The sequence below is a fragment of the Talpa europaea genome (genome assembly GCF_964194135.1).
Source record: "Talpa europaea genome assembly, chromosome: 9".
NCBI classification, from domain to species: domain Eukaryota; kingdom Metazoa; phylum Chordata; class Mammalia; order Eulipotyphla; family Talpidae; genus Talpa; species Talpa europaea.
In genome coordinates, this window is record NC_140076.1 from 98,614,623 (window position 1) to 98,641,250 (window position 26,628).

The 26,628-nt window shown below is 34.2% G+C and overlaps 1 protein-coding gene across 1 annotated transcript in view; it reads right to left on the reverse strand.

The window, feature by feature from the left end:
* The window catches only part of DPYD (dihydropyrimidine dehydrogenase), a gene marked incomplete at both ends in the record, with an annotated part of 741,074 nt that overhangs the window by 417,932 nt on the left and 296,514 nt on the right, over window positions 1-26,628 (reverse strand). Inside the window, 2 exons of the mRNA XM_084242233.1 lie at window positions 15,067-15,236; window positions 17,238-17,345. Of these exons, the coding sequence (XP_084098359.1) occupies window positions 15,067-15,236; window positions 17,238-17,345 (278 nt within the window). The remainder of the gene's footprint in view (window positions 1-15,066; window positions 15,237-17,237; window positions 17,346-26,628) is intronic.

The following is a 26,628-nucleotide window of genomic DNA, read 5'->3' on the forward strand; positions in this document are numbered from 1 at the left end:
TATAACTTGGGGTATTTTTGGTTTGCAAAACAATTGCTTAGAGGGCTGGTTAAAACAGACTGCATGGGCTACCCCAAAATATTCTTATTCTGTAGGAATGAATGACACCTCAGTATTTGCATGGACGGCAGGTTCCTTGGTGACACTATGCTTGTCCAGAGATGACACTTGGTGAAATATCCTATCTTATTACACTGTAACTCACTCTGCATTTAGTAACCTTTACTGTGCATTTTCTTTTTTTTTTTAATTAATTAATTATTAATTTATTTATAGAAGCACTGGGTACAGTCAGAAGCGCAGGAGGGTGAGAGAATTCACCAGAGCCAGAGCGGGGAGCAGAGCAGGCAGAAGGACTGAAGTACACTGCTGAGGGGAGCAGCGGGAGGCAGGAGAGGTCTGAGCACCATGTGGGACCCTCCTCCAGTGGCCAGGAGCAGCCAGGGATCGAACAAGCGCTGCAGAGGCTGCGGGCAGCTTCACAACCCAGCGCTCAACTGCTGCGCCACTGGGGAGGCCCTCAAATATTGGTTTTAAGGCTTAAAAGGTAAAACACTGAAGCTAATATTATACAGTATTTCCCCTTTCAATATAAAAATATAGATTATGTGGAATATTATAGGTGGAAGTATAGAAAACAGTAGATAAAAAGCTACTTACTGATTAGAGGGAGAAAATCAGAGGTCCAAATTGAATTGAATCAAGTTTCAAACACTCCTACTATTTACATAGTGTTGTCATTATATTTCTTTGGGTTTCATGGTCCTTACGTGTAAAATGGGGTTAATGATACCTAATTGTTATTTGGTATTATTAAGGCAATTCATAAATGTTAAGCATTTAAAGCAGAACTTAAAGAAGTTACAATCAAATGTGGTTTATTTGTAATTTACAATTCCCTGAATTCCCTGAATTCACCTTTTTCCCACGGTAATTCTTCAAGTTATTCAAAATGACTCAGCACTGGTAACAGAATCCTAATGTAAAAGTGGTATGATAACAAAGGTTAAAGAAAAAGGAAAGACTAAAAACAAACCTGAGATTCCTCTTTAATTTTCTATAAAACAAAAAAAGTATGATTTCAGGAAGGCAAACTATTCTTTTAATAATTTAAATTACAAAATAAATGTGGCTCCAGCATGTAAGATGTTTTTTGAATCACTTCTGTCACATTTATATAATATAGTACCTTATAACTCATCAATATAAACTAGTTTATTGTATTTCAAAAATGTCAAGTGATGCTAAATTTTAATGATAATGCCACACTTGATTGAATAACAATGGCAAATGTTTATGGTTTGAATAAATCAATATATGATGCCTATTTATAATACTACTGTTTTCTATGAAGTGCAGAAATAAAATCTGAACTCTGCTTCACATATTGAGATCATGTTCAGACTAATTTAGGATCTATTTTATCCCATTCTACTTTTCTTCTTTATTAATAACAAGACAGTGTATTTATTATATGTAGATAAATCATATTTTGGAGCAAATTTGGCATTAAATTTAGACATAAAAGTCAGACACTGTAAACACATTAATACTTTAAAAATTTAAAATATAGATCACCAATGACTTAATGCTGAATATGTGTTAGTAATATTCTTATACATGGTTTTGAGTTTTGAGGACCTAAAATATGTAGAGTCATGATATGATGAAACTATAATATATCCATTACTCATGGAATAAATGTTCATATACACCAGGGCTGATAACTTGTACTCAAATAGTGTTTAACTATCTGACAATACACAGAAGTTGGGAAGGATGAACACTGGACTCCAGAGATTATTCCAATTTTCTGTTTTGAAACTTTAGAGCATTCTCTGCACTCTCTGTATCATTTAAGAGTAGATTGTTGGGTAAAAGAAATAAATCACACTACTTGCTACTTTCATTTTACATAAGAGAGGGAAAAAACATTTAAAGGAAAGTTAATTTTGAAATCACACTGGGAAAAGAGGAACTAAGATGATAAGATTTATGACGGGAAAAGGAGAAATAGATAAATGAAAATACAAGGTGAGAAAAATCATATGTCAAATGAAATGTCCCTTGAGTTATTTGCGGACAACCAATAAATTTACTTTTGCTAAAGAAAATCTGTCTAACAATACAAAAATAATATACTTATATAGCACGTATTCTTTCAAGTGCTTTACCTATATATATTTTAATCTTCACAGAAAGTCATGTTATGACACCATTATGTTAGTTTTTTTTTTGTATGCATTTAATTTCAAATCTCTTATCTTCTGTGGGGAAAATAACACAAATACATGTTATCAATTACACATGGGTCACATGATTTGGAGAACAAGCAGCCAACCTCCAGCACTCTGCTGCTTGCTAGCCTCACACACAACCCTATGTGAAAAGAAGCATTATTTCCTTCTACAGAACATAAATTGAGGCTCAGTGAAACCAAAGATATATTAAGAGATATAATATTCAGCTAAAAGCCCTGTGCAATATTCATTATGTCCAAAGATAGCAATTGTAGTATATTTGAAAGATGAGACTTTATAGTTCTTGTTGTTAAATGTCAAAGCAAGGCTAATTGGACAAGAAAGGATCTAGTCACAGGCAAATTAAAGGTCAAGGGTTTGGATGGATAAAGGCTGCCCTCAGAAGGAAAAGGAGACTGAAGCTTCTCAGTCTAAGTTTAGCAATCCTCTAAAATCATGAAAAACAGGAACCAAGTAAAAAAATATGTACTCAATATTGTAAATGATTTCAGAGAATCCTTGAATGCAGAGGAAGGCAAAATATAGAACAGAGAAGTACTATTTCAAAATGTGGATAATAGAGACATAGAACACAAATATAAAGGTAGAAAACTAAATTTATATCAATTTGTTAAATTGTGAACACTTTCACAGAATATTAAAAAAGATCTTATTTAAGCTTTCTATCCCCAAGGTCCACGAGCGGTAATTAAATATGTAACAACTGGTAAGTACAAGCAAATAAATATTCAGATTGATGACTGATAAATCAGAATGTACCCCAGTCAATATACCAAGGGAAGGAAATTAAGTGAATTTCAGCACTGTTTGTGTCTACAACAAGACTGACTAGTACACAGTAGATCTTGAAAAAACATTTTGTTTACCAAGATGAGTGACTGATATGAAAACCTGGTAGACATTCAATTTAACCAAAGGTCACCTACCAGCAGTAAATGGAATGAATGGCTAGTACACATCCTTTCTGTTGTAACACTGGACATGCAGAAGATGTGCGACCTGACCATTTAAGGTTGAAATCAAAAGGCAAATAGCATTCCTCCTGACATGTCTATTACACTGTCACGAGAAAATGAACTACACTGACCAGTGGTCTAACCTCAAGCAGGGGATCTTAATATTTTATTATTAAATTGATCAGTCTATCATGGTAATTAGCTCTTGGAAATCAGTATTGATGCTTTTAATATCTAATGTTTGTTATGATCACTAATAATTTCGCATATGAACACTTCTGTCACTGGCACAAATATTTATTTGCCTAATGGCACTTGTTCTCATAAGGGACTACTTGTATATTAAGCAAACACACAAACCTCTCTTGTAGGGGGGATAAAGAGGTAATCATCTTTAATGTTGCATTTTTAAGATTCAAAAGAATCCAAGTAAAGAAAGAAAAAAATTTTCTTCTTAGCTTTGATTTTTACCTTCATATTCATGGAAGATATGTAGTTGATGTTGAGTGAAATAAAAATAGAGTGCTATAGCATGCAATAATGATCATCATTTTAATGATTAACTTTATGTAATGTGATGATTTGGTCTGATTAATATTACAGGCATCATACTGTGGAAATTATGAAACAACTTAATTTGCTGTAATTAAAAGCATGATGTCAACTCATTTTTAGATTGCATATAGCCAAAGTAAGCATAGTTTATAAACTATAATGAGCAGAACTCAAAACCAGCACACATTAAATTTAAATATGCTAAAGTATGAGAAGCAATATTCCTTATAAAGATTATCTTCTAATAGCTGGACACTTAAATTATCAAAACTATATGAACATAAGGGTTCAGAAATGGTATTTCAAATAAAAGTAGGTAGTCTGCTTTGGACAGTGGTAGTCCTGGAAAATACTTTTTTTAATCACTGTTAAGTTAGTGACTGTTCCACAAACATTCATGACTATACAATAAGTGTCCTGCCCATTCATAAAGTAACCAAACACTCATTAAGTACTTGTCATATAAACTAAATGGTGTTAGATGCTGAAGTTATTAAAATAATCCCTGCTTTCAAAAATCTCATGGAGCAAACAAATCAGCAATTATGTTCACTCTGATGATTTATAAACACAGCATTCTCTACTAGTACATTAAAGACATTTTACATAGCAGCTGTGAAGGTCAAGACAGGGAAACGAGATAATGATAAAATATAAACTAATTTTGGGAGATGGGTAGGAATAGTTATTGTGAAGTTCTTTTAAAGAATAGATCATCTCCCTTTGGTAAGGGGAGAAGGTGTAGGGGAATAAAAGATGAAAGTTATCTGGTTAAATCCCTTAGTCATGGCAAATAAACTATGAGCATCTGAAGTTATGGAGCCCTTATCTATGGAATGCTTTTGGAAAGATACATGTCAGTCAAAAATTGCTATGGTGATCAAACCTGGAAACTAAATTTAGAGGGCATGATTCTCTATAAAGAGTCATACAAGTTATGTACCAATCTGAATATAAATTTGAGATATTTCATGTTAAAACAGCTTTCTTGATGTAAGTGATGGAGCCACTTCTGTTACTTAGAGCCTTCATATTAGTCTAGGTTAAAGCACACCCTGCTAGAACAAGATAGGACCTAGTGATCTTTCTTGGTGATCCTGCCTCACTCCTTGTTTACCAGACATTTCATGTTCACTTGTGTCCTTTAAATTATTTATTAAAATTGATGTAGATTACTTTTCTAATTCAAATGAAGTTCATCTCACTATGCAAACTTCTGGTTATTTTGGTGACCAAGGGGATTGAGGAGGTTATAAAAAGAGACAATAAATTCTGCTAATCTATCCATCCACACTTAATTCCACTTTCCTTATTTTACCTTTTTTTTTTTTTTTTGCATAGAAGAACTGCATAGAAGAAGGTGTGGGAGGTGAGAGGATTCATTAGAGGCAGAGTGGGGAGCACAGAAGATAGTCACTGAAATGCATGATGGGCAAGACAGGAGAAGTCTGCTGTGCCATATGTGGGTTAGCTCCCTGGACCCAACTCAGGCCATAGTGGTGATAGCGCTAAGACTTAACCCCTAAGCCACCAGGGATGCTCCCTGAGTAGTTCTTAATAGATATTAAATTTTTGGTTTATAGAGTCACAGTCACAACAATTTCAGTATACTCATTCTCTCTGGAAAATAAATGTTAAATTTGCAGTTACTCTTTTCTTGTGAAAAATGTTTACTGAAACAAAAAGTTGAGGTACAGGCTATGGTATTAGAGATGCTCAGCTTCATTTTACCTTAAGATTTCAAAATTGAAGACTCTTGAACAGAAAGGTACACTTCTCCATATGAGAGTTATACTACATAACAGATAAATACAGTTGCCCTTTAATTATCTTGTAATTATGTATGTACCTGTAAAAACCAGAAAAACCAATGCATAGTGATAATTTAGAGGCTTAAAATCCCCATGCATGGGTATCAGAAATACACCTTCTGTAATGATAGATTACATTGTTTAGGGAGAGCATGAGCTCTAGAAAATATCACAGTATATAAGGTGTATATAATGAAAAAAGTGTCAACAATAAAAAAAATTCTCCATTTTCAGTGGATGGCTTCCAACTTCATCAAGAAAAGCAAAGACCATCAAAGGTAATTGCCATCAACTTTTCACCCCACACACAAACTCACCACTAGAGTCACACACCCTATGAGCCCCCCTTCCACCTCGGAGGAGGAGGTGTCCCTCCACAGTTGTGACTATAGTCCTGACTTCTGCAGCAGATTCTTCTTGCCTCGTCAATACACATTTAGACCAGTTATTCTTACCCTCTTCTCTACTCCAATCTCATTTCCAGCACATCCTCACAAATCATAAAAATATTCAAAATTCTCATTTGATGAAAGTGCTCCCTTGGCATCATATACTCCTTTTTCCATCAAAATACTCCAAAGGTTAAGATGCCCTGCTGAAGCCCATAGCTCCTGACTGTGAATTACTTTCTATCTTCACCACTGGACTGAACATGCTCTTACCAAGTTCATTAACAATGAATTGCCAAGTGCAATGGACACTTCCTAATCGGTATCTTACAACATCTCTGCTGCATTTGCCACTGTCCAGTCTCCTCCTCTTGGAATTCTCTTCTCTACTCTCTGAATATCTGTAGCTTTAAAACTGTTGGGATCTCCTTTTGTTCCTCTGATGGAATCCTCTCACTTTTCCTTCCTGGGCTCCTCCGTCTGCCAATTAATTGTCCCCCAGGATTTTGGCTGTGCTTCTAGCTGCCTATCCTCTGCCTGTTCCTGAATGTTTTCTAAATTTCAGATTTCCAGTTGTATCTGTGAGCTACACAACACCTTTCAACAACTACTTTTATTTTCTGACTAAATTATCTCCAGAGTCAGTTTCTGTTGCTAGGAACTGAGAATGGAGATCTGGCTTAATAGCAAAGTCTGGTTAAAAAAAAAAAAAAAACAAAAGCCAGGAATGCAGTTGTGTATAAGCTCAATATGAGTAAACGAGAACAAGGAAACAAAATAATAAGCACCTCAGTAGACAAACAGTGTTCGGATCAAGTAATATGATAATCCCAACAACTCTGCAGTCACGGTGCTGTGTTCACTTGTGTGTTCTCTCTCTCTCTCTCTCTCTCTCTCTCTCTCTCTCTCTCTCTCTCGCTCTCTGTCTTGCTTGCTCACTCTCTTGCTCTCTCTCTACCCCCTCCTCTCATATGCACAGAAAGAGAAACATGCATTGAACAATATTTATTGGACTCCACATGAAGAATCATACATAGCAAACAGTAGAAATACAAAAGTTGAGTAAGATCCCTGACCTTTAGAAATTTTCTCTAGTGGGAAAGTGTTGGAGACCCCTAAGGTGTGAGGTGCTGAGAAAAGGTGAATGTCAAGGTCATGACTGGAAGTCTGGTCAACATGGGCTGGAAGACTGGCCCGTGTCCAGACCACGATGTCCTTTCTTGTGACAGCAAAGCTAAGCCTGAGAAACAGGCAATACTGGGAAGAGAACAGAATATACCTGATAATGCAGAACCTTAGTGGTGAACATGTTCCCAGACAAGGATAAATGTTAAGAGAATAATTCATTGTCTAGTAACTAAAAGGAGGGGAGGGGGGCAGTTTGTAGCAATAAAAAATGAGTTGCACTGGGCACTTGGGATGCTTGAGCTCCGAATAAAAAGCCTTGTGTTCCCTGGGTCCCACTTTTTTTAAATTCTTATTTTGTGTCTTTCAGTTATTTATTTCCAGGTTCTTTTGGGTTCCTCTCCTGAATCCTGTTCACTGGCTTGAAAGTGCTCTCCGGCTGGAAAGTGCTATGAAGTAAGTGTAAAAGAGGAGCTGGCAACACAAAGGAAGTGTGCCAAAGCCACCTTGAGAAACAATGGCAATATTTGAGCTAGGAATCCAATAATGCATAAGATTTCACAGGAAGGTATTTACCCAAAAGACACAGAAACATTAATTCCAAAGAGCACCTGCACCCCTATGTTTATAGCAACACTATTTACAATAGCTAAGCTTTGGAAACAACCCAAATGCCCAAAAATAGATGACTGGATCAAGAAGATGTGGTACATACACACAATGGAATATTACCCAGCAATGAAAAAAGATAAACACATGCAATTTGCAGCAACATGGATGGTTCTGGAAGGGATCATGCTCAGTGAAATAAGCCAGAAAGAAAAAAGAAAAATACCGGATGGTCTCACTCATAGCAGGAATCTAGAAAACCTAAATAAGGGACCGGGAAAAAGAATAACTATAATAAAGAAAAAAATCAAAATCAACAAACAACTATGAACCAGAGACACACTATAGTGGGGGAGGTGAGGAAATGTGGGATTGGAGTCAAAATAAGGGGGTTGCAATTGTATTGGGAATATAAAAATAAAATTAAAAAAAATGTGGTGTGAGCTTCATTAATATATTAAAATTTACTGGGAGTTAAGGCAGAATAATAGACCAAATCAGCTCATGAACTGAGTTTGAGGGACAAAAAGAACACACTGAAATACATTTTTTTAAAATACTTTCTGTTTGGGAGAAATGGAATGTATCCAGCACTCATGCTTCTATACTTGCCACTTGTCTGTAATTATCTATAATTCAATAAAAATAGCTAAAATTCAAAGTTTCTAATACAGTTATAGTTTTGTTCTCAGACTGTAATATGCAGTCTCATGCATTACTTTACACAAATGTCAAACATAGAATGATCACAACAAGGACTTTGAAGACCAGAAACAATTAACCTTTTTTAGTCTATTCTAATGTTAGGTTCATATTATAAAAAATAAAATAGCTTTATGTTTTCAATGAAAATGAAAAGAATTATTTATTTAGAAGTTACAGAATACTTTGAGGTGTATATATGTATAGATACATTTATATTTTGAGTATTTCTTATCATTTAAAGTCTTCCTATAAGATTTTCAGTGCTCCTTAAGTTATTTATTTATTCAACACACCTCATTGATCTGCTGCCTTAGATCAAGCACTGTTCTATACTTTGAGCCAGATAAGTCAGATACCAGTTTGAATGATCTGATGCACTTGAAGGAGCTTGCATTTTAATTTGTGGGATGAATATAAAGTAACAACTACCCTATGTGATAAATGCTATTAGATAGCAATCATAAAGAGCTAGATGATCCCACAGGAGAAAAAAAGTTAATCAGAAAGGAGCTAAGGAAAGCTACAATGAGAAAATGACATTTGAGGCAGACCTTAAAAGATGCATTTACCTTTTTAAAAGAAGAAAATCACTTTTAAAAAGAATGACATATCTTTGTTTTTTACATTAATTCATGTGTACTTTTCATTTAGTTCTATCTTTTCAATTGTATGCATGACCAACATGTTTCTAAAAATTTATACAAATTTCTTTTTAATATTCTATTTATAGGACAGTAAAGAAAGATTGACAAGCTGAGATGGATAATATTCATGAAAGAGAGGCTTCTAACATTCACATAAATGTCAATAGAGTAATAACAACATATCATTACTTAATAAAGCTTGATAGAGCTTGGGGAAGTTTAAAATATTCACTCTAAATAAATCTGAGTGTATGTTTGTATGTGTGTATGTATGTGTATATACACATACACACATGTATATAAGCATATATGAACATGAAAGATTAGGAAACCTTATAGAAGGTATATAGTTTTCACTTCTATAGATATTCCTAGTAAATGAATGCAAACATCCCCTTGGAATTTTTTTAAAAATAGTTAAGCATTAAAATTAACAAAAGTAATACTTTTGAACAGGCACAGGCTCCTTTTGCCTTCTGCCAACTTAGTTTTTTGTTTTTTCTCTTTCATCACCCGAATTATAACATGTAGAATAGTATTCTGATATCTTTACCTATAATCATTTTTGATATTCAAGCTTTGAATGCAGCAGATTTCACCTTGACAACTGACTGGGGATATACTAATCATATCTTGTTTCAAATGCAATATTTATAGTTATTGCCAAAGTTTTCAGTATAGAGACACTGCCATTCCATGAGTAAATAGAACCTTCTGGTCCAGATTCTAAAATGTTTACATATCTTCTTCACAGTGATCAAATATAGGTTGGGAAATAGAAGGCATTTTAAGAAGCATACAATTACAACATTAATTATACAGATGGGCATACTCAAACTAAAATGCATAACCTAGAATCAAGTACTCCAACTTGTAGTCTATTCCTTTCCAAATGCTCATTTTACCTTCTCATGACCCTCAATTTTCATAGTATTCAAAAATGTAACTATATAAAGATCTTTGGATTATCATTCCCATGCCATTGTTGAGTATTAAAGACAAACTTAATATCTTAGTACCAGGGGAGTCCCTAACTACTATTAATTGACTTTGTGTGCTTGGGGCAAATTGTGCATATTTGTTTGTTTGCAGGTATCTGCTTATTGCCAATCATGCTAACGGGTCTCTGATTACTTTCCTAGAAGAACAGCAACTCAAATGATGTGCAGGTGCCAAATGTTGAAGAGTTCCTATAAGCATTACTCTTATAAGGAAAATTAAATTTGTCAGTTTATAGAGGTTATTTTCTAAAAAGAGTCCCAGGTTCATATTTCTTGCAATTAAATAAAAACTAGAAAACATCAGTTACTGATAGGAAAATGCAAGGTTAGCCAGCAAGATGCTGATGATGAAAGTTTTGGGAATGTAGCTTTAATGTGGTCATTTGATATTAAAAAAACATCCAAGGGGAAGTCTACAGTTCAAACTTCATGAATGATCTATTAAAGGGTATGTTATATGGTATCAGAGAGATTCTATTTAAATGCATTGTTGCAAAAGAATATGTATTATTTCAGAGTTTCAGTAACAGATGAAGACATTTTTGACTAAGAGACCAGGCAATCTAGTACATGTATTGTGTTATTAAAAATAACAAAGTAGCATTAATTATCAAAATAGTTGACTCTATAAAAAGATAAAATATGTGGAAACAAGCATATAAAATTAAATTAGTTACCATTTTGGCAAAAGAAAAGAGAGAAACCAAGGGGTATTAAAGAGTAGCATAGTCATTTAAATTGCAGCAAAATTAAAGATCTATCAGATCTTACAGCTATTTTGGAGATTGAATATGTGAACAATAGATTCTTGAAATAATCTTTTGTGTGTCGGAATGTGCTAGTAAAATAATTTTGTGCCATATTCTTTTCAGTAATAATTTATAAGAAGTTCAAAGTCCTATCCCAACTTTATCCTTTAAATTTATCAACTCAAGTGGGTCTGTTGAGCCCTGACCTTCACGCCTCCTTTTAGGGATTCCCAACTGCCTAAAGCATTCTTGCAGCTCTATCTGATCTGTCAACAGCTTTTAATACCAGCATTTTGGGGGATTCTGTTATCCTGTGAAATTTAATCTCACCTATTTAAGCTTGCAGAAAGTACTGCAGGGAATTATTAACAGATTTTCCCTCATCTTCTTAGAGGACAGTGCTGAGTGATTGGCTGGTTTCCCTAAGGACCCACAGCTGAGAAGCACTAGTTTGTCAGTAGCATCCTATTTAGCATGTGTGTAAGACCACAAGGGAGACTGAAAGACATTTGGAATCAGAATTACATCAATATGCTGGTGATGCCTCTGTATCTTCGTTTCATCAAACCTATATCCTGTAGCATTAATGCTTTCTTAACTAAGATGGAAAGTGCCCCAAAACAGCACACAGCTTATGACTCTAATTAGGCAGCTGGAAACTACATTGATGATACATTAGAGCAGTGGAACAGCAGCCTCAGCATGACCAAGGAACTTATTTGCAAATGCAAATTCTCAGGCCAAGACCTACTGAATCAGAAACTCTGAGCCAAGGGTCCCAGCAAGCTAGGATTAACAAGACCCCCCTCACACCCTGCCCAACATGATTTTGCTGCACAGTGATGTTTGGGAACCTCTGCTTGAGACAAATGGGATGCACAGTCTAGTGGGGAATACCAACTCCTAGTTGAGCAGATTAAAACTTTTCTAGATCCAATCACACTGTTCTTTGTTAGCCACCATGGAACAGACATAGCCTCAAACAATTCCATGTTAAATGTCAACCAGTCTTTGTAATCATTCATATCTGTTACTAGCAAATGAAGAATTTTCTATTGCTCACTCCCTCAAAAACAATTTGAGAATTAGATACAGCTTGGGAATATACACCAAACATGCTAACAGGTCCTACAATGGGGTCTTTTGCTAACAGACATAGTGTTGTTCCCAAACTCTATCCAAGAAGCCCGCCCTACTAACCAATACTAATATTTGAGAATAATGCTAAATGTCCCTGCTTTTCAATCTTCACTTTCTTTAAAGAAACCAAGTGTGTTTGCACTTTGGGTGTTTTCGGGGTAGTAAGCATAGGAAGAATAGATGGAAAACAGAGAAACTGGGTAAAAAATTAGGTTTTCATATTGACTAAATATTTGTCCTAAAACATATTCTTTCAAAAACCTATGACTTGAATTTGAAATGTGATCCTCGTCATCTTACTGACTATCCAGTATTGTATGTTTCTTTAGTGTAGCACCAGCATGTTACGGGTCCAGGCAGCAGTCATGAAAGATTAACACTGGATTGCAACAAGTACTGAAAATCCCCGGTTCCATGAAAGTACAACCATGGCGGGGTGGCGGGGGGGGGGGGGGGGGGGCGGGCGGGGGGGGGCGCTCAACCCTGAATTCTATGCACATTCTGATAACGTATTACTTTTTATTCCATCTCTTACCTGAGGCATTTTGCCTAAAATTTCATATAAAGGGTCAATGATGAAACACTGATATAACATGGAAAGCATTAACCTTTTTAAGGCTAAGAGGCCCTGCCTAGTCCCTCCATGAGACATTTAATCCATAGCTATTTGTTAAACCCTTTATATGTGTGGCAACCTTTTACTTTAGGCAAGGAAAGGAAAAAGTGCAAAAGAGAAAGGACCACAGCTTTGCTCTCATGGAGCTTACATCCACATGACTTTAGGACATACAAGATATTTAGTTTCATGTTAGCCACTAATACGCATCAAGACATTTGTTCTAGTTTTTTAATTCTGTACCAGATCCCCTTGAGTTTTCTAACTTTACTGCTGGCACATGATGTGGTGTTCCACAGACCCTCTGCTTCTCAATTATTTGGAAATAATGACTCAGTTCCCTGAGCCCTGGCCTCATGATGGAGTTATGCCTGAATTCTGACCCATGACCCTGTTAGATGCAATAATTATCTACTCTTACTTTTAGCCAGCTTACTACTTCTTACTATATTACTTGATTCTGATTTAACCTCCCTTTAGTTCATATTCAACAGTATCTTTAAAATTTAAGTCTAAGAGTTTCCCCTCAAAAGGAAAGGCATTTGCCTTGACCTGGAAAGTGGTTTTCCCAGATATCTACATTCACTCAATGTTCTCATCTTTAAAGTCTGAAGTCATTTTACTAGAGAGGTCTTGATGGCCTCATTGTTTAAAGTGGCAAATCCCACCTCTTCTTCCAACACACCCTCTTCCCATAAATACACTCTGTAAACTCACATTAATTAACTAATCTCCATAGCACTAGTCACCTTTTTACACACTAGCTGTGTGACAATTCATCTATTTGAATATTTAGTGTCTTCCCTCACTCGGTACAACTTCGTCAAGAGCATTTGTTCTGCTATATTTAAAATGCCTGGAACAATACCTGGCACACACAGGATGATCAATGAACATTGATAAACAAACAAACATCAACCTCTATATGGTTAATTTATTAGCTAATATAATTTTTTGTGTGTGTGTGCACTGTATTTAAGGCAGAAGAAATAGGCACTATTCATTTCTAGTTTTGCTTGGAAGATGACTATAATGTAAAGTGTGAAGTAAATTAACAACTGCCATTCAGAGCCACCTTCCATTACAACTTTCAAGGTGCAGTCTTTTATAAGGAATCAGAAGAACGAAATTTAAAATATTTAGCTGAAAACATAATTCTCAAATATTTATTCTTTGGTACGGCCCTATGCTATGCATGGGTATACAATGATGAATAAAATTAGCTCCTGTCCTCTTATCTTAAGCAAGTCACTTAATTCCAATAATTAAATATATATATATATATATATATATATATATATATATAAGGCAATATTGCACTAATTGTTGCTTAAGACGACAATCCAGAAAAAACTATTATGATTATAAGACTATGTCCATCTTGGATTTTGGGAAGAAAAGTCTGAAAATTCATACTGGATGGGTGAAAAATCCAGAAAATAAAACTAACATTTGAAAGCCAGTCATAAACCAGTGGTGACTCTCATATTTTAGTGAGCTTAATCTGTAAAGTGGTTAATATACATGTGACAAATTACTTATTGACTACAGTTATAATTCTTGCTTAGGACAGAGACTCTGAATATGTGCAGGCATTCTAAAGCATTCTTAAGTAAATCAAATTCATAATACTGATTTGGGTAAAATGAGTAATTTATCTTTCTATAAATACATTTGGTTCTTGTTCTCAGAACTAATATCCTTTATAAGGCATTATCTTTCTCTAATAACATTAAAATTTGAGAAGTCTCCGGTAAATGTACCCAGAAGATGCCTCACTCAAGATTAGTCATCAGCCATTTGTAAGAATGAAATGATTTTCAATCTGTCATTTTTAGTAAGTTAACTAATTATTAATTCTAAACAATGTTTACATTAGAGTTCTTTCATGGCAATCTCTTTGTTTGACTGGCTTCACAGCAGAATAAATCAACTGGGAGTATAACCAAGGTATATGTCTTTGAATGTGGCTTGTGAACTTGGCTCATGGAAAATTCCAAATACCTCTAATTAGCACAGTCTCCTACAACCATCCATTCTGTGAAGATCACTATTATTCAGGACATGGCAGGCTTCACACATTCCACTGTTACTAGTAAAAAGCAACACATTTCAAACATATTAATACCAAAAAGAAGAAGCACTTGTGTATTGACATAAATTTCTCATTTTATCCATATCAGTATTATATATATATATATATATACACACACACACACACACACACACACAAGCACACACATATATGCATGCATGTGTATATGTGAGTGTGGGGGGGGAGTGGGGAGAGAGGGAGAGAGAGAGAGAGAGAGGAGAGAGAGAGAGATTACATTTAATGTCCAAATCAGAAAAAAACCACTTTGGATAGCCCAGAAATTTTTCAATTTCCATTTCACTATTTCTAGAGCATTCTAATGATTTAAACTAGGAGATTGCATATTAATAGCTTCATCTGCTAAAATCTGTTGCATTGCAACTCCATATTTTACGATAGTTCCATTTTACCTCTTCAGGAACAGCTCTTATATTAACAAAGCCTTTTCTGAAGACGACAAACACACGGCGGGCCCCACAACGTAAAGCGGATGTTGCACAGTCAAAAGCAGTGTCGCCGGCTCCGAGCACAATCACGGTTCCCCGTATCGATGGCAATGGAGAGTGACAGGCGCACATTCCTGAATGATGAAAGGAAAACCCCATTTTCAAGTAGAGAAACCATTTCTGCATGACAGCTCAAAAGATACTTGTACTCAAAGCAGTGTAAAATTGCATCTTGCAGTTTTCGAGGATGGAGTGTCACTATCAAATTATTCTGCTTCATTGAAAGACAGTTTTATTCCCATTTTTAAAATATGCTCATATGTGTAATTTCATAGTCAGTACCTTTAACTTCTTTTTTCCTTCTAGGAGGATAGCTACAACACATTTTTTTAAAGAGTATAGGTCATAACAGACTGAAATCAATCAATTAATATGTCCAAGTGGTGATGTGTATTTTTAACTTGACATCATTAAATTTTTCTTTGTTAGGAGGAAAAATAAAGATCCTTTAAATTTGCATTAGTAATTTACAGAATTTCATGGAATATGTTATTTAGATACTTTATTAATATGATTTAGGGCTATTTACCACACATAGATTTGCTATATATTTAATTTAATAAAGTAAAACATGACGCTGAATGATTGCTCTTTATATAAATGATTTCTGAGAATTACCTTTTTGAAGTAGTTAAAATAAAACTTTGTCCCTTCTATCACTTTTCCCTGTTTTGTTTGTAAAATGATCAACAATACAAATATTACTTTCTAAGTGTCCATTTCTCAAAGGTGTCAATATAAAGATCTGATTTCCACAGGAACATTCTTGTAGATACATAAAATGCAGGTGTTCTCTATGTGTTAAGTGGCCCTGTATTATCAGATTAGACAAAACTGTTGATAAGATAAATTACTATAATTTTTGAAATGGTACCAATGGGTAACATAGGCCTATAATCTCAATAAGTGCAATCATTTTGCTTGGACGAGTATGTACTTGGCTTATATAATCAGCTCTCTGTAATTCTCAAATATATGCTACATGTACTATAATCGTCCTTAGAAACAGTTGTAGGTACATGAGCACCCCATTCTCCACATTTCACTGGAAACTTCTACAGAGTGATGTAATAGAGAGAAGTTTCTTATCTTTTTAAATTTGGTGGGGGGGAAGTTCCTTTCTTTTCCATGTCCAAATAGATGTCAAAGTAGCTTCAGACTTCCTTAAAAGTATGATTAGAGGATTTAAATGATCTAGTTGGGGAGTATATATTATAGCTTCCTTATCACTAATACGATGATTCCAGTCCAATTCTGCCAAGGTCTAGTTTCAGATGATTCTTCTTGCAGGATATGAAGAATCTCTGATATTATACAGTGACTTTATCTAGAGTATTTTACATTAAATTCATAAAATTGCCATTGAAGGGCCTCCTAGTGGTGCAAGTGGTTGAGACACAACCTATGAAGCTGTCCGCAGCTCTACAGCACCAATTAGATACCCCGGCCAGTCAGGGGGCAACCCACATGGTGCAGCAGACCTCACCTGTCTCAGCAGTGTATTTCAGATCTGCTGCTCCTCTCAGCAGTGTATTTCAGTAGATCTGCCTGTTCTGTTCCCCACTCTGTCTCTAGTGAATCTTCTCACCACTCCCCAACACCTCTAGCCTGTACCCCAGCTCTTGTATGCATAAATAAATAAATCTTTTTTAAAAAAATTGCTGTTCAAGATAACACTGAAACTTGCTGTTGCTGGGACACAAATCATTTAAAATATATGTTAATTTGTCCTATGTTAAAATAAAATAGAATAAAATAAAGTATCTCCCAAACTGAAGTTCCTGCCACTTCTTTCAACAACATGTTCCAATGTTTAAGACATTCTTACTTAGAATTCATGATGTAGTTTAGAGTTACATATAACACAATGAAAGATCCTTATGATGATGCTTGATCAAAAGAATGGAGAAACAGATGATGGACAAGCTGTTAACTGTTATATCAGAATATGTTTTTTAACTTTGTATTGGTGCTATGAAAGGATCGTGATTTCTAAGCAATGATCTACTGAGCCTGGATTTTATAATATTACAGCAACATAGGCAATATTAAGAGTGGATGACAATAGGTTATACCTGTTTTACTGCTTTTGGCTACAAGTGGCAAAAAGGCTTTAGATGTATAAAACCCCTGGTCCTGTGTCAGGCCTTGGAAGATGGGGTCTTTATTGGGTTCCGGCAAGCCTAAGTAATAAAAATGATAAAATAGCATTAGCACATGGAGGGACGTTATCTAGTGGATATTTAAAACAGAAACATTGGAAAGCTGCAATCATTAAAATACTGTAGTTCTTAAAAGAGAAAAATCTATAAACAAATCAATATAAAAGAATGTACATAACACAATGAAACACCCTCAGAGTACACCTTTAATATGTAATTAAGCACACATCATAAATCACACATGTATACAGACAAGGATGCATACATATAAACCTAAATATAGTGTAACAGTGTTAATCAGGCAATATAATCTCTTTACATAAAAATAAAATCTTCCTAGTATACTGAACTGCTAAAAATGAGAAATTCAAAACAAAATATAAGAGAGACCATACAAAATTACATGTTTATCAAGTTCCTAAATATGGGAAATAATTCTAAGAAATAAAGATAAAAAATATTCAAAGAAATAAAAAATGAATGTTACCACAAAAGTTCAGCTACTTCTACATTTCAAAAATACTACAAGCAAATTAAGAGGCAATGATTAATGAGGAGAATAATTTAATAAAGAAAATATTTTGATAATATAAATAAGTATTTCAGTTTCAATAAGGAACACATCCATTTTCCATAGAAGCATAAACAAAGGATAATAAAATTTGGGATAATCAAAAATAAAAATTATTTATAAACACCAAAAATCTTTATTCCATCATCAATTTGAAAGCTGCAAATTAAAACAATAAGCTCTGTTTTCCTCTATTAAAAAAAAAGATTTAGGAAATCATAGACTACATGACAAGGGTAAAAACTTGTTATGTTCTTTTGGTAGAAATACATGATTGGTGCTCAGTTTCTTAAAGATAGTTTTGAATATAGCCTAAGGAAATACTAAGACATTCAAATAAAGAGTAACTATAGGAAAATGTGAGAGTGAGAGAACAAATATGAAGGGAATATTAAAATGTGAACAGAATGAATGTGTTTTATTTTAAAAGAGATAAAACAAGGAGAAGTCATTAAAAATATATATTTAAAATATGGCATCAGACTTAGTAAAAATAGAGTGTTGAAAGATATGCAGGAAACAAACTGTGTATTGTTTTATGAAGAAAGTTTTGTAAGATTTAAGCTTTGTAAAGAAAGAGAATATAAACTACGTAACTTGAATTTCTGTTAGTGGAGTTATGAACAATCTAAATGTTTATGCTTTGCTTATTTTCCAAAATTTCTACAACACGCATATATCAACTATATAACTAGGAAATTATTTCCAAAAATCTGAAAATAAAAAAAAAATTCAGAGTACAAATGAAGCAAATCTGATAGCCATCACCTCCCTATGGAAAAGGGAAGAATTAATTCATCTAAACAGAGGGAGAATTTACTGTTTTTTATTATTATTATTATTATTATTATTATTATTATTATTATTATTACTGTCCAAAATTCATTCTACCACAGGGTCATTCTAGAGAGGAAGGGTTTTATTTTATAGTTAAATAAAGACAATGGATACTGGCTTGTGGACACACAGCATAATAAGTATGGTCCAAAGATGACTTTTGTCATGTGAGATAAGGCAGGTAGAATATCTGATCTGAAAGCTGAAGGTGCTTATGGATTGAGTGAGTAACCAGCAATAAACCACTGCTGTCCCTTCAAATTAAATCAAACATTTTTCTTCCTTGCTCAGTAGCCTTTCCATCCCCTACCCCCAAAGATTTGCCCTTTGCTTACAGATCATTTTAAAACCATTTATTTTTAAAATCACTTTGTTTATCAAGAAAGGTTAGGCAAATAATTTCACTTGCTTGTGCCTTGTTTTCTCTAACAATTAAGTGGGGACACAACTGTTTCTTCATCTTCTGACATAGAAATACATATATTTGTGACATAGAAACCATTACATAAATGTGTGGTTATTTGTGCAATTCTTTTAGAAAGCCTGGGGTAGGAGGTATTTGAAGTTACAGAAAAATCATGGAATATATACTTAAATATTATAACAACAAAGCAATTTTCTGGGCAGCTATTAAAAGATAACTTAGTTTAAGCTACACTTAATTAGTCAAATCAACATGAGTTATATATCACAATTCAAATAAACCTATCTTCCCTTTTATATTACTATATGATTGAGACAGGGTGTGTTCTATAGAACTTCGTTTTCCTGTTTAAAAAAAAAAAAAACACAAAGAAGAAAAGCAACCTGAAATGCTATGCATTTTCAGGAACGATAAGCAAAAATTTTAAGGTAAAATCAAAACCAAGGCACAGAGAATATAAGAGGTGGAGAGTCAGTGGCAATAAGATCTAAGATTCATCATTTACAGATTCCTAATCTGAGTTCCTCACTACTTACCATAGTGAAGACATAAAGGAAGCTTTACCTCTGCAGTTATTTTGTATAAACCTATCACCAAAATAATCTAAAGAAACACAAGCATTCCAACTAACCACACTATTGGCCCCTACTTATGATTTCTCCTCTCCTGCAAGGATATTTTCACAAGGTAAAAACTTTGGTAAAATTTAAATTTCATTATTTTTCACTCGGATCAAATGACACTGCAAAGCCCAAGTGAGCTTCCTGTACTTTCACCTCACTCTGCATTCATCACTATAATGAATTTAACATTTACTGGGTCAGATTCTCCCTGTAAATGTTCAAGAGGGCACAGGTTAGATGTTCTGAAATATGGATATTGGCATTAAAAAGAGGAATAATGAGCCAGTAACTGGATGGCATCATTAGGATCCCTCAACCAGCAGCCTACTTAGCCACAGCACAACTCACACATACTTTTAGAGCCCCAAGGTCTAAGGAGTCCTTCTTCTAACCTGGGTGACAAGTCATCCCTTATATACAGGACAGTGGCTCTGAAGCTCTCCTCATAAACTCTGTGGTGCCTGGCCCAGTTGGCAGAAGTACTTGATCCTCTACTAAACGTGATGCTGAGGAGGGATTCTGAGCAGAGTTTTTTGTTTTTTGTTTGTTATCAGACTTTGGTTTGAGTCCTTCTGCTTCCATTTTAGCAGCTCTGTGATCTTGTTGTTTAAGTTCCTGTGATATTTTTTTGTGTACTTGGCTAGATTATAGAATCAAGCTATCCAATCAAACACTAATCTAAGTATTGCTGTGAAGGCATTTTATAGATTTGGTTAATATCTACAAATCAGTTGACTTTAAGTAAAGATTACTTTGATAATGCTAGCAGGCTTCATTCAATCTGTCAAAAGGCCTTAAAAACCAAACAGATTTCCCTGAGAAAGAAGACTTTCAGTCTGCTGGCCTGGCTATAGATTTTGGATTTGTCAGCTCTCACAATTGTGTAAACCAAATATATCTCCTAATAGTTTGTTTTTTCTGGAGAAACCTGAAAATAGTCTCTTAGTTTCTCTGATTTTCTACTAATACATTTCTAGAATAGGAATGGATAGTATTATTTTAAGGTTTATTTATTTATGCACACAAGAGCTGGTGTGTAGGCCAGAGTGTGGGGGTGGTGAGAGGATTCACCAGAGACACAGTGGGGAGCAGAACAGGTGGATCTACTGAAATACACTGCTCAGGGGAGCAGCGGGTGAGGCAAGAGAGGTCTACTGCGCCATGTGGGTCAGCTCCCTGTCCTGAGATTAAACTCATGCTGCAATGGCTGCGGATAGCTTCATAGTGCTGAGACTAACCCTTGCGCCATCAGGGAGGCCCAGGAATGGAGAGTATTTACAATGCTTTCATAGATGTGAGGATTGAACGAATATATACATACATAAAAAAATTGAGAACTGGCACATGGTGAATGCTCAATGAACATTAGCTATTCATGTTAAGATAAGTTCACTTAACCTGTAGTTTATCAATTCTTTCAATTTCACAATTTAACATCTTAAGGCAAGGAAAGAATAGGTTAAATCAAAGCGTTAAACCTTATCAAATTTAAGCAAATGCTACAAAGAAAGATAAATGCAGCAACTGTAAGTGAAATATGAAAGATAATGAAACTTGAAAATACCCATCTATCAAAGGAAGATTTCCCTGAGAGTAGGTGGCACATTAATAAATAAGGTATGTGTCTATACCAGAATGATTTCAAAATGACACTGGAATGACTTTTTAATTCACCTTTCAGTGGGAAGAAGGAGGTCTATGAATAAGAGAAATTGACAAAGATTTGACAAACAAAGCAACTCAGTGAAGTAGATATAAAGAGCTCTTTGTCTTTCAAGAAGGCCAGAGAGTTTTTTTGTTGTTGTTGTTGCAGGAACTGAAGTTTTTGGTGTTTCAGCATGTATTTATACAAAGGATCAACTTCTTAAGAACTACTGAAAAATGAAAGAATTTAAATACAGTTCTGCTTATATCATAGAAAATCTAATAAAATGTGTACTGATTACACAAATTGCGAGTACAGTTCTAAATTCCTGGTACATAAGTTTCAAAAAACTTACTTTAAGTTTCAAAAAACCTCTATGAATACAATTACTATTATTTTTCACATTTTAGATATGAGGAAACTGAGTCACATTAAGGTTAATAGCTGCTGGGCCTCCCTGGTGGCACAGACTGTTGAGCACAGTGCTATGAAGCTATACACAGCCTCTGCAGTGCCGATTCGATCCCTGCTGGCCTTGGAGCAACCCACATGGTGAGCAGACCTCTCCTGTCTCGCCCGCTGCTCCCCTCAGCAGTGTATTTCGTCAGTCTTCTTGTTCTGTTCCCCCACTCTGTCTCTGGTGAATCCTGTCACCCTCCCGCACATCTTGCCTGTGCCCTGGCTGTTGTATAAATAAAAATAAAAAAAAAAAGATTAATAGCTGCTGAAAGTCACAGAACAAGTAACAAGAAGAGCCAATTTTTAACCTGAATATTCTGACTGTATAGTCTACACTTTAAATTGAAAATGCTGCATTTTTCATGTAACAAGTTCTGTTAAAAAGTTATGCTACATGACAAGGGATACCTAAATTAATCATTCAACATATGGATTAAGTTTCAATGTAAAGCTACAGATGGGCACACAAGTCAGAATGGATCTATGACCTGGTTCTAATCTTATGGTAGAGAAAAGAAGGCCTTCTTCTTTAGGCTGCATTTTTGTTTTGTGATAATTTTCTCTAGCATAATTCCTTTCTGAAATGTTTTCCTTCTTAAGAGCATCTCCCTTGGGTATCTGCTGGTTGTTTTTCAATATTTGATATTCTTTGAAATATGTATCTCTGCTTGTTTCCAAAGAACCTCCCTCTGGACCAACTACCAAATAAATAATAGCAGTACATATAGTAAATTGTTTCTGCTCATATTAAGTTCGGTACAACTTCAATTAACATTAACAAGATATTAAATATTCTGTTTCAAGTTGCCATGTAGTAATAAAAGAGGAGGAAAAAGCTTTTAAGGTTGAGATTTCATATCTATGGGAGGATATATTTTAGAATTCCTCAGATTTTATGTCTGTCTGTGTTATTTCACGGGGTCACTTACTCAATGTTAAATGATTGAGCAAGAATTTGTGTGAAGCCTCTCCTTCTTGAAGGCATCCACTTGAATGGCAGCTGAGCCATCAAGGGAAAAAGAGTGATCAGATAGAACTCTCTTTGGAGAGAGTCTCACAAATCCCACCAAAGTGGAGAAGACACAGAAGAATGTTTAGGAACGAATGCCTTCGATTCCTGGTGTGTAAAGTGGTATCACAGAAGCAATATTAAAAGCCACTTTACTATCCTCTTTAAACCGGCTGTAACCCTCAGACTGAACCAAACAGCTAACATTCCAAGAAGTCACTAAGAGTAAGAATAACCTATTTGAAAGGACTGATAAAGAGAACTTTTATCTATTTTTACTTTGTGATCCCTCCACATGACTATATTTATCTTATTAATTCTTCATCTCCCCATGAATTTATCCATTACCTCATCCTTCATGAACTCATGCATCTTTTTCATCTTTCTAAGAAGTCCCCAACTTGTGTCCCTTATAAGGGCACATGTTAAATTCTAAGCTGAAACTGTGCTCCCTGAATTATATTCTTTGCTATTCTGAAATAAACTTATTTGTGCTTACCACTAATCTTGCGTTTCTCTTAAACATCAATATTGGTCAAAAAGAGAAAACACAGCAGTCTACTATTCCGAACACTCTCTAGAGGTATACAAGTTTTCTAATTTCATTTATCAATGAGAAGATTTTAGTAGCAAAGTTCTTCTGATGATGTCACTCATTTCAAGGCTACAGCTAAAAACAGTAAAATTTAGCTAATGTCAAGGGCTGGAAGTTATCTTTTTACTTTAGCATATGGAATTTCACTTCACTCTTAAAGAAGAAAACACAGTATATGATCTCAATTCCCATTTTCTAACACTGATTTGGGGAATGGTGCTCTATGACAAAGAGCATTAAAATACACGGATTAACATGGGTTCATTAAATAAACTATGACCAAGGGATACCTACTACCTACTGCAGCTTTTCACCCAGGGAGTTGGAAAAGAAATGTCCCCATGTAACTACCATTTTTATTTAATTTTGTTCAGTACATATTTTAAAAATATCAATATCACCTGCCTTATTTTCATATTTTTTTGTTAACAGTATATTGAATAAGAATAAAAGCTCTTAAGTCAGACTTTCTGCAATGAAATTCTAGTTCTCGCACTTTCTAGATACTATGACCATGGACAAGTAAGTTATTCACTCTGTGAAGCAGCAGCCATGTTAGAAGAATAAAGTGAATACAAGTAAAACTCTTTGCATGGATGTGAAATAAATGTTTTATTTCCGCTCCTCTCATAAAGACCTCTAATTTCACAAAATGATACATTTGGACAGAGATAAATTAAAAGTTCATCTCATTCATGATATACAAAATAAATGTTTATATATTTAAGTGCTCAGTGTTGGATAGAATGGCTAGAATGAAAGGAATTTATTTAACTTTAGTGGCCAGAGAAAGGAATTTATTTAACTTTAATCATTCTACAGACTACAGAGGTCTCAAACCACATATGCTTCAAGAACATATAAGTGGCCTGATTTAGACTCTGTTTCATCTGACATTCAAATTAGAGTAGTGAAGAGTAACATAATGTCTTAAAAGTACCAAGACCTAGGAGACTGGATAATTGGGTTCTAGTGTTATTCTTCCTTGCTGTATTTGGGTAAAATAACCTAATACTTTGGCTTGATTTTAGAGTGACAATAACCATTCTTGATGTACTGGGTTGTTCTGAAAATTAAGTAGCAAAGTGCACATAAAAAAACATGGTAAATCTAAAATAACATTCAAATATAAGTCACTATTACTGCTCTGGGTAAAATAGACACCATGAAAATAAAAACTAACATGAAAAAAGAGTCATAGTAAATACTTCCCCAAACATAAAATATAGCAATTAGTCATAAGAGACCATTTAAATGGGTATATATAAGATGTGCTGTGATACACACCTGAAACTTACAAAATGCCGTAATATAGTATCATGGCAATAAAAAATATATGTAAATGTAGACTTAAAATATATGCATCATGGATATAAGTGCACACATATATATATATATATATATATGTATATAGCAAACTATTCTTATATCAAGCTCGAACAGTTGAGATTACAATATGGAAGTAAAATATTCCTTTCGAGGACGAAAACATCCCTCAATTCCACAATAGATTATAAAGTTTCTCTCATCTGTCACTTAAAGATCACTTATGTGACTCAAAGGATTTATATCTTATTTCCAAGGGACAACAGTGCCATATGGGTTATCATTCTATGATCTATATATTGATGAGAAAGAGAACAGATCAATAATGCCCTATTGTGATTCTTTTCTCAATAAAACTCTCCATCTTTTCCCTGATGCCCCACTGTAAATACGTTTAGTTCTCGGTGTTCAGACTGAATTCAGAAAGAATGGAGTGATTCAATATAACACATATGAAATCAGATCACCGTGCATCAAAACAGCATTCATTTCATTGATTTTTCAAATCCCCATTTAACATCTGTTTCATATAACTGCTGTCTAGGCTCTCTCTCTATGTGACCACATACATTAATTGTGTGTATCACACAATTGGTTAGAGCATAACAAAATGAGGATTTTAAAAAAAGGTTATGAATGGAGTCACCATCTCAGATTATGTTTTTTCCCATTACACAAAGTATTGTTCACTACAGAAACATGTGACAAAGAGGTGTACTGAGCACTTATAAAATTTCAAAAATTGAGAGATGCTGAACTAAAATCTTCTTTTCATACTGAATTTACAAAAAAAAAAACACCTATAATTTAAAAAACATTGAACAATAACTAAAGGTGTAATGCCTAAAAATTTCTAATATATTTCAGTTCAATTTCACGACTTTGTGTAGAAAATGTGCAAGAATTCTATCATATCATGAGATCAAGTCATAGAGCATCATGTTATAGCTTAATATCAGTCTCCAATTTAGAAGGTGTATGGGTGAGAAACAGTATAAGCATATGAATAGAGAAATGTATTCACAAGCGCTACACATATAAAATAAACTAAATCAAAGTAGTCTGAATTCTTGTAGAGGATTTTTTTAACCTGCACTAAAATACCCAGCAATTTCATATAATAAAATGAGCATATTGTTCACTGTGTATTTTTGCTATCATAATTTTAACGTTTATATTTTGGAAAAATAAAGAGTTTATTTTGATAAAAAGTCCAAGAATTAAAAAAGACAAATATCCTTAACTGTTGTTCTTACTTTTCTGACAAATCGCTATATGAAAGATCCATATTATCTATTTTCCTTTCTATAGCAAGGGACATATGAAACAACCAAAACAATATCTTGGACAAAAAACAAGGAAGTATTTTTCTTTATACTTTTATAACATCCAATTTTCTTATAATTAGCAGAAGTTATTTGAATAATTAAAATTTAATTTTAATATAAACATAAGATCTCGTTAAGAATCTCCAAGCTAGAAAAGATTTATTAATGTAATTTCCTATTTCTGTCACCAAATTCTGCCTTTCCCTTTGATTTTTGGTGTTATTTATTAAAGTGTACTTTATCTCTTTTATTTAGTTTATTTCCCTGCTTTCTTTTTTTCCTCATTCTCATTTGGCTTCTGCTATAAAACAATTTCCTTAAATTTTAATCCTCACATCCTGAAATAAGGGTAGAAACTCAAACAATATGCCTCAGGCACATGTTTTTTTCTTAATGATTGGAATTCTTAGATGGTGTTAGGAAATTACTACTTAGAACTATGTAAGTATACTATATTCCAAAGTAAAGAAATCATTAATAATAAAAT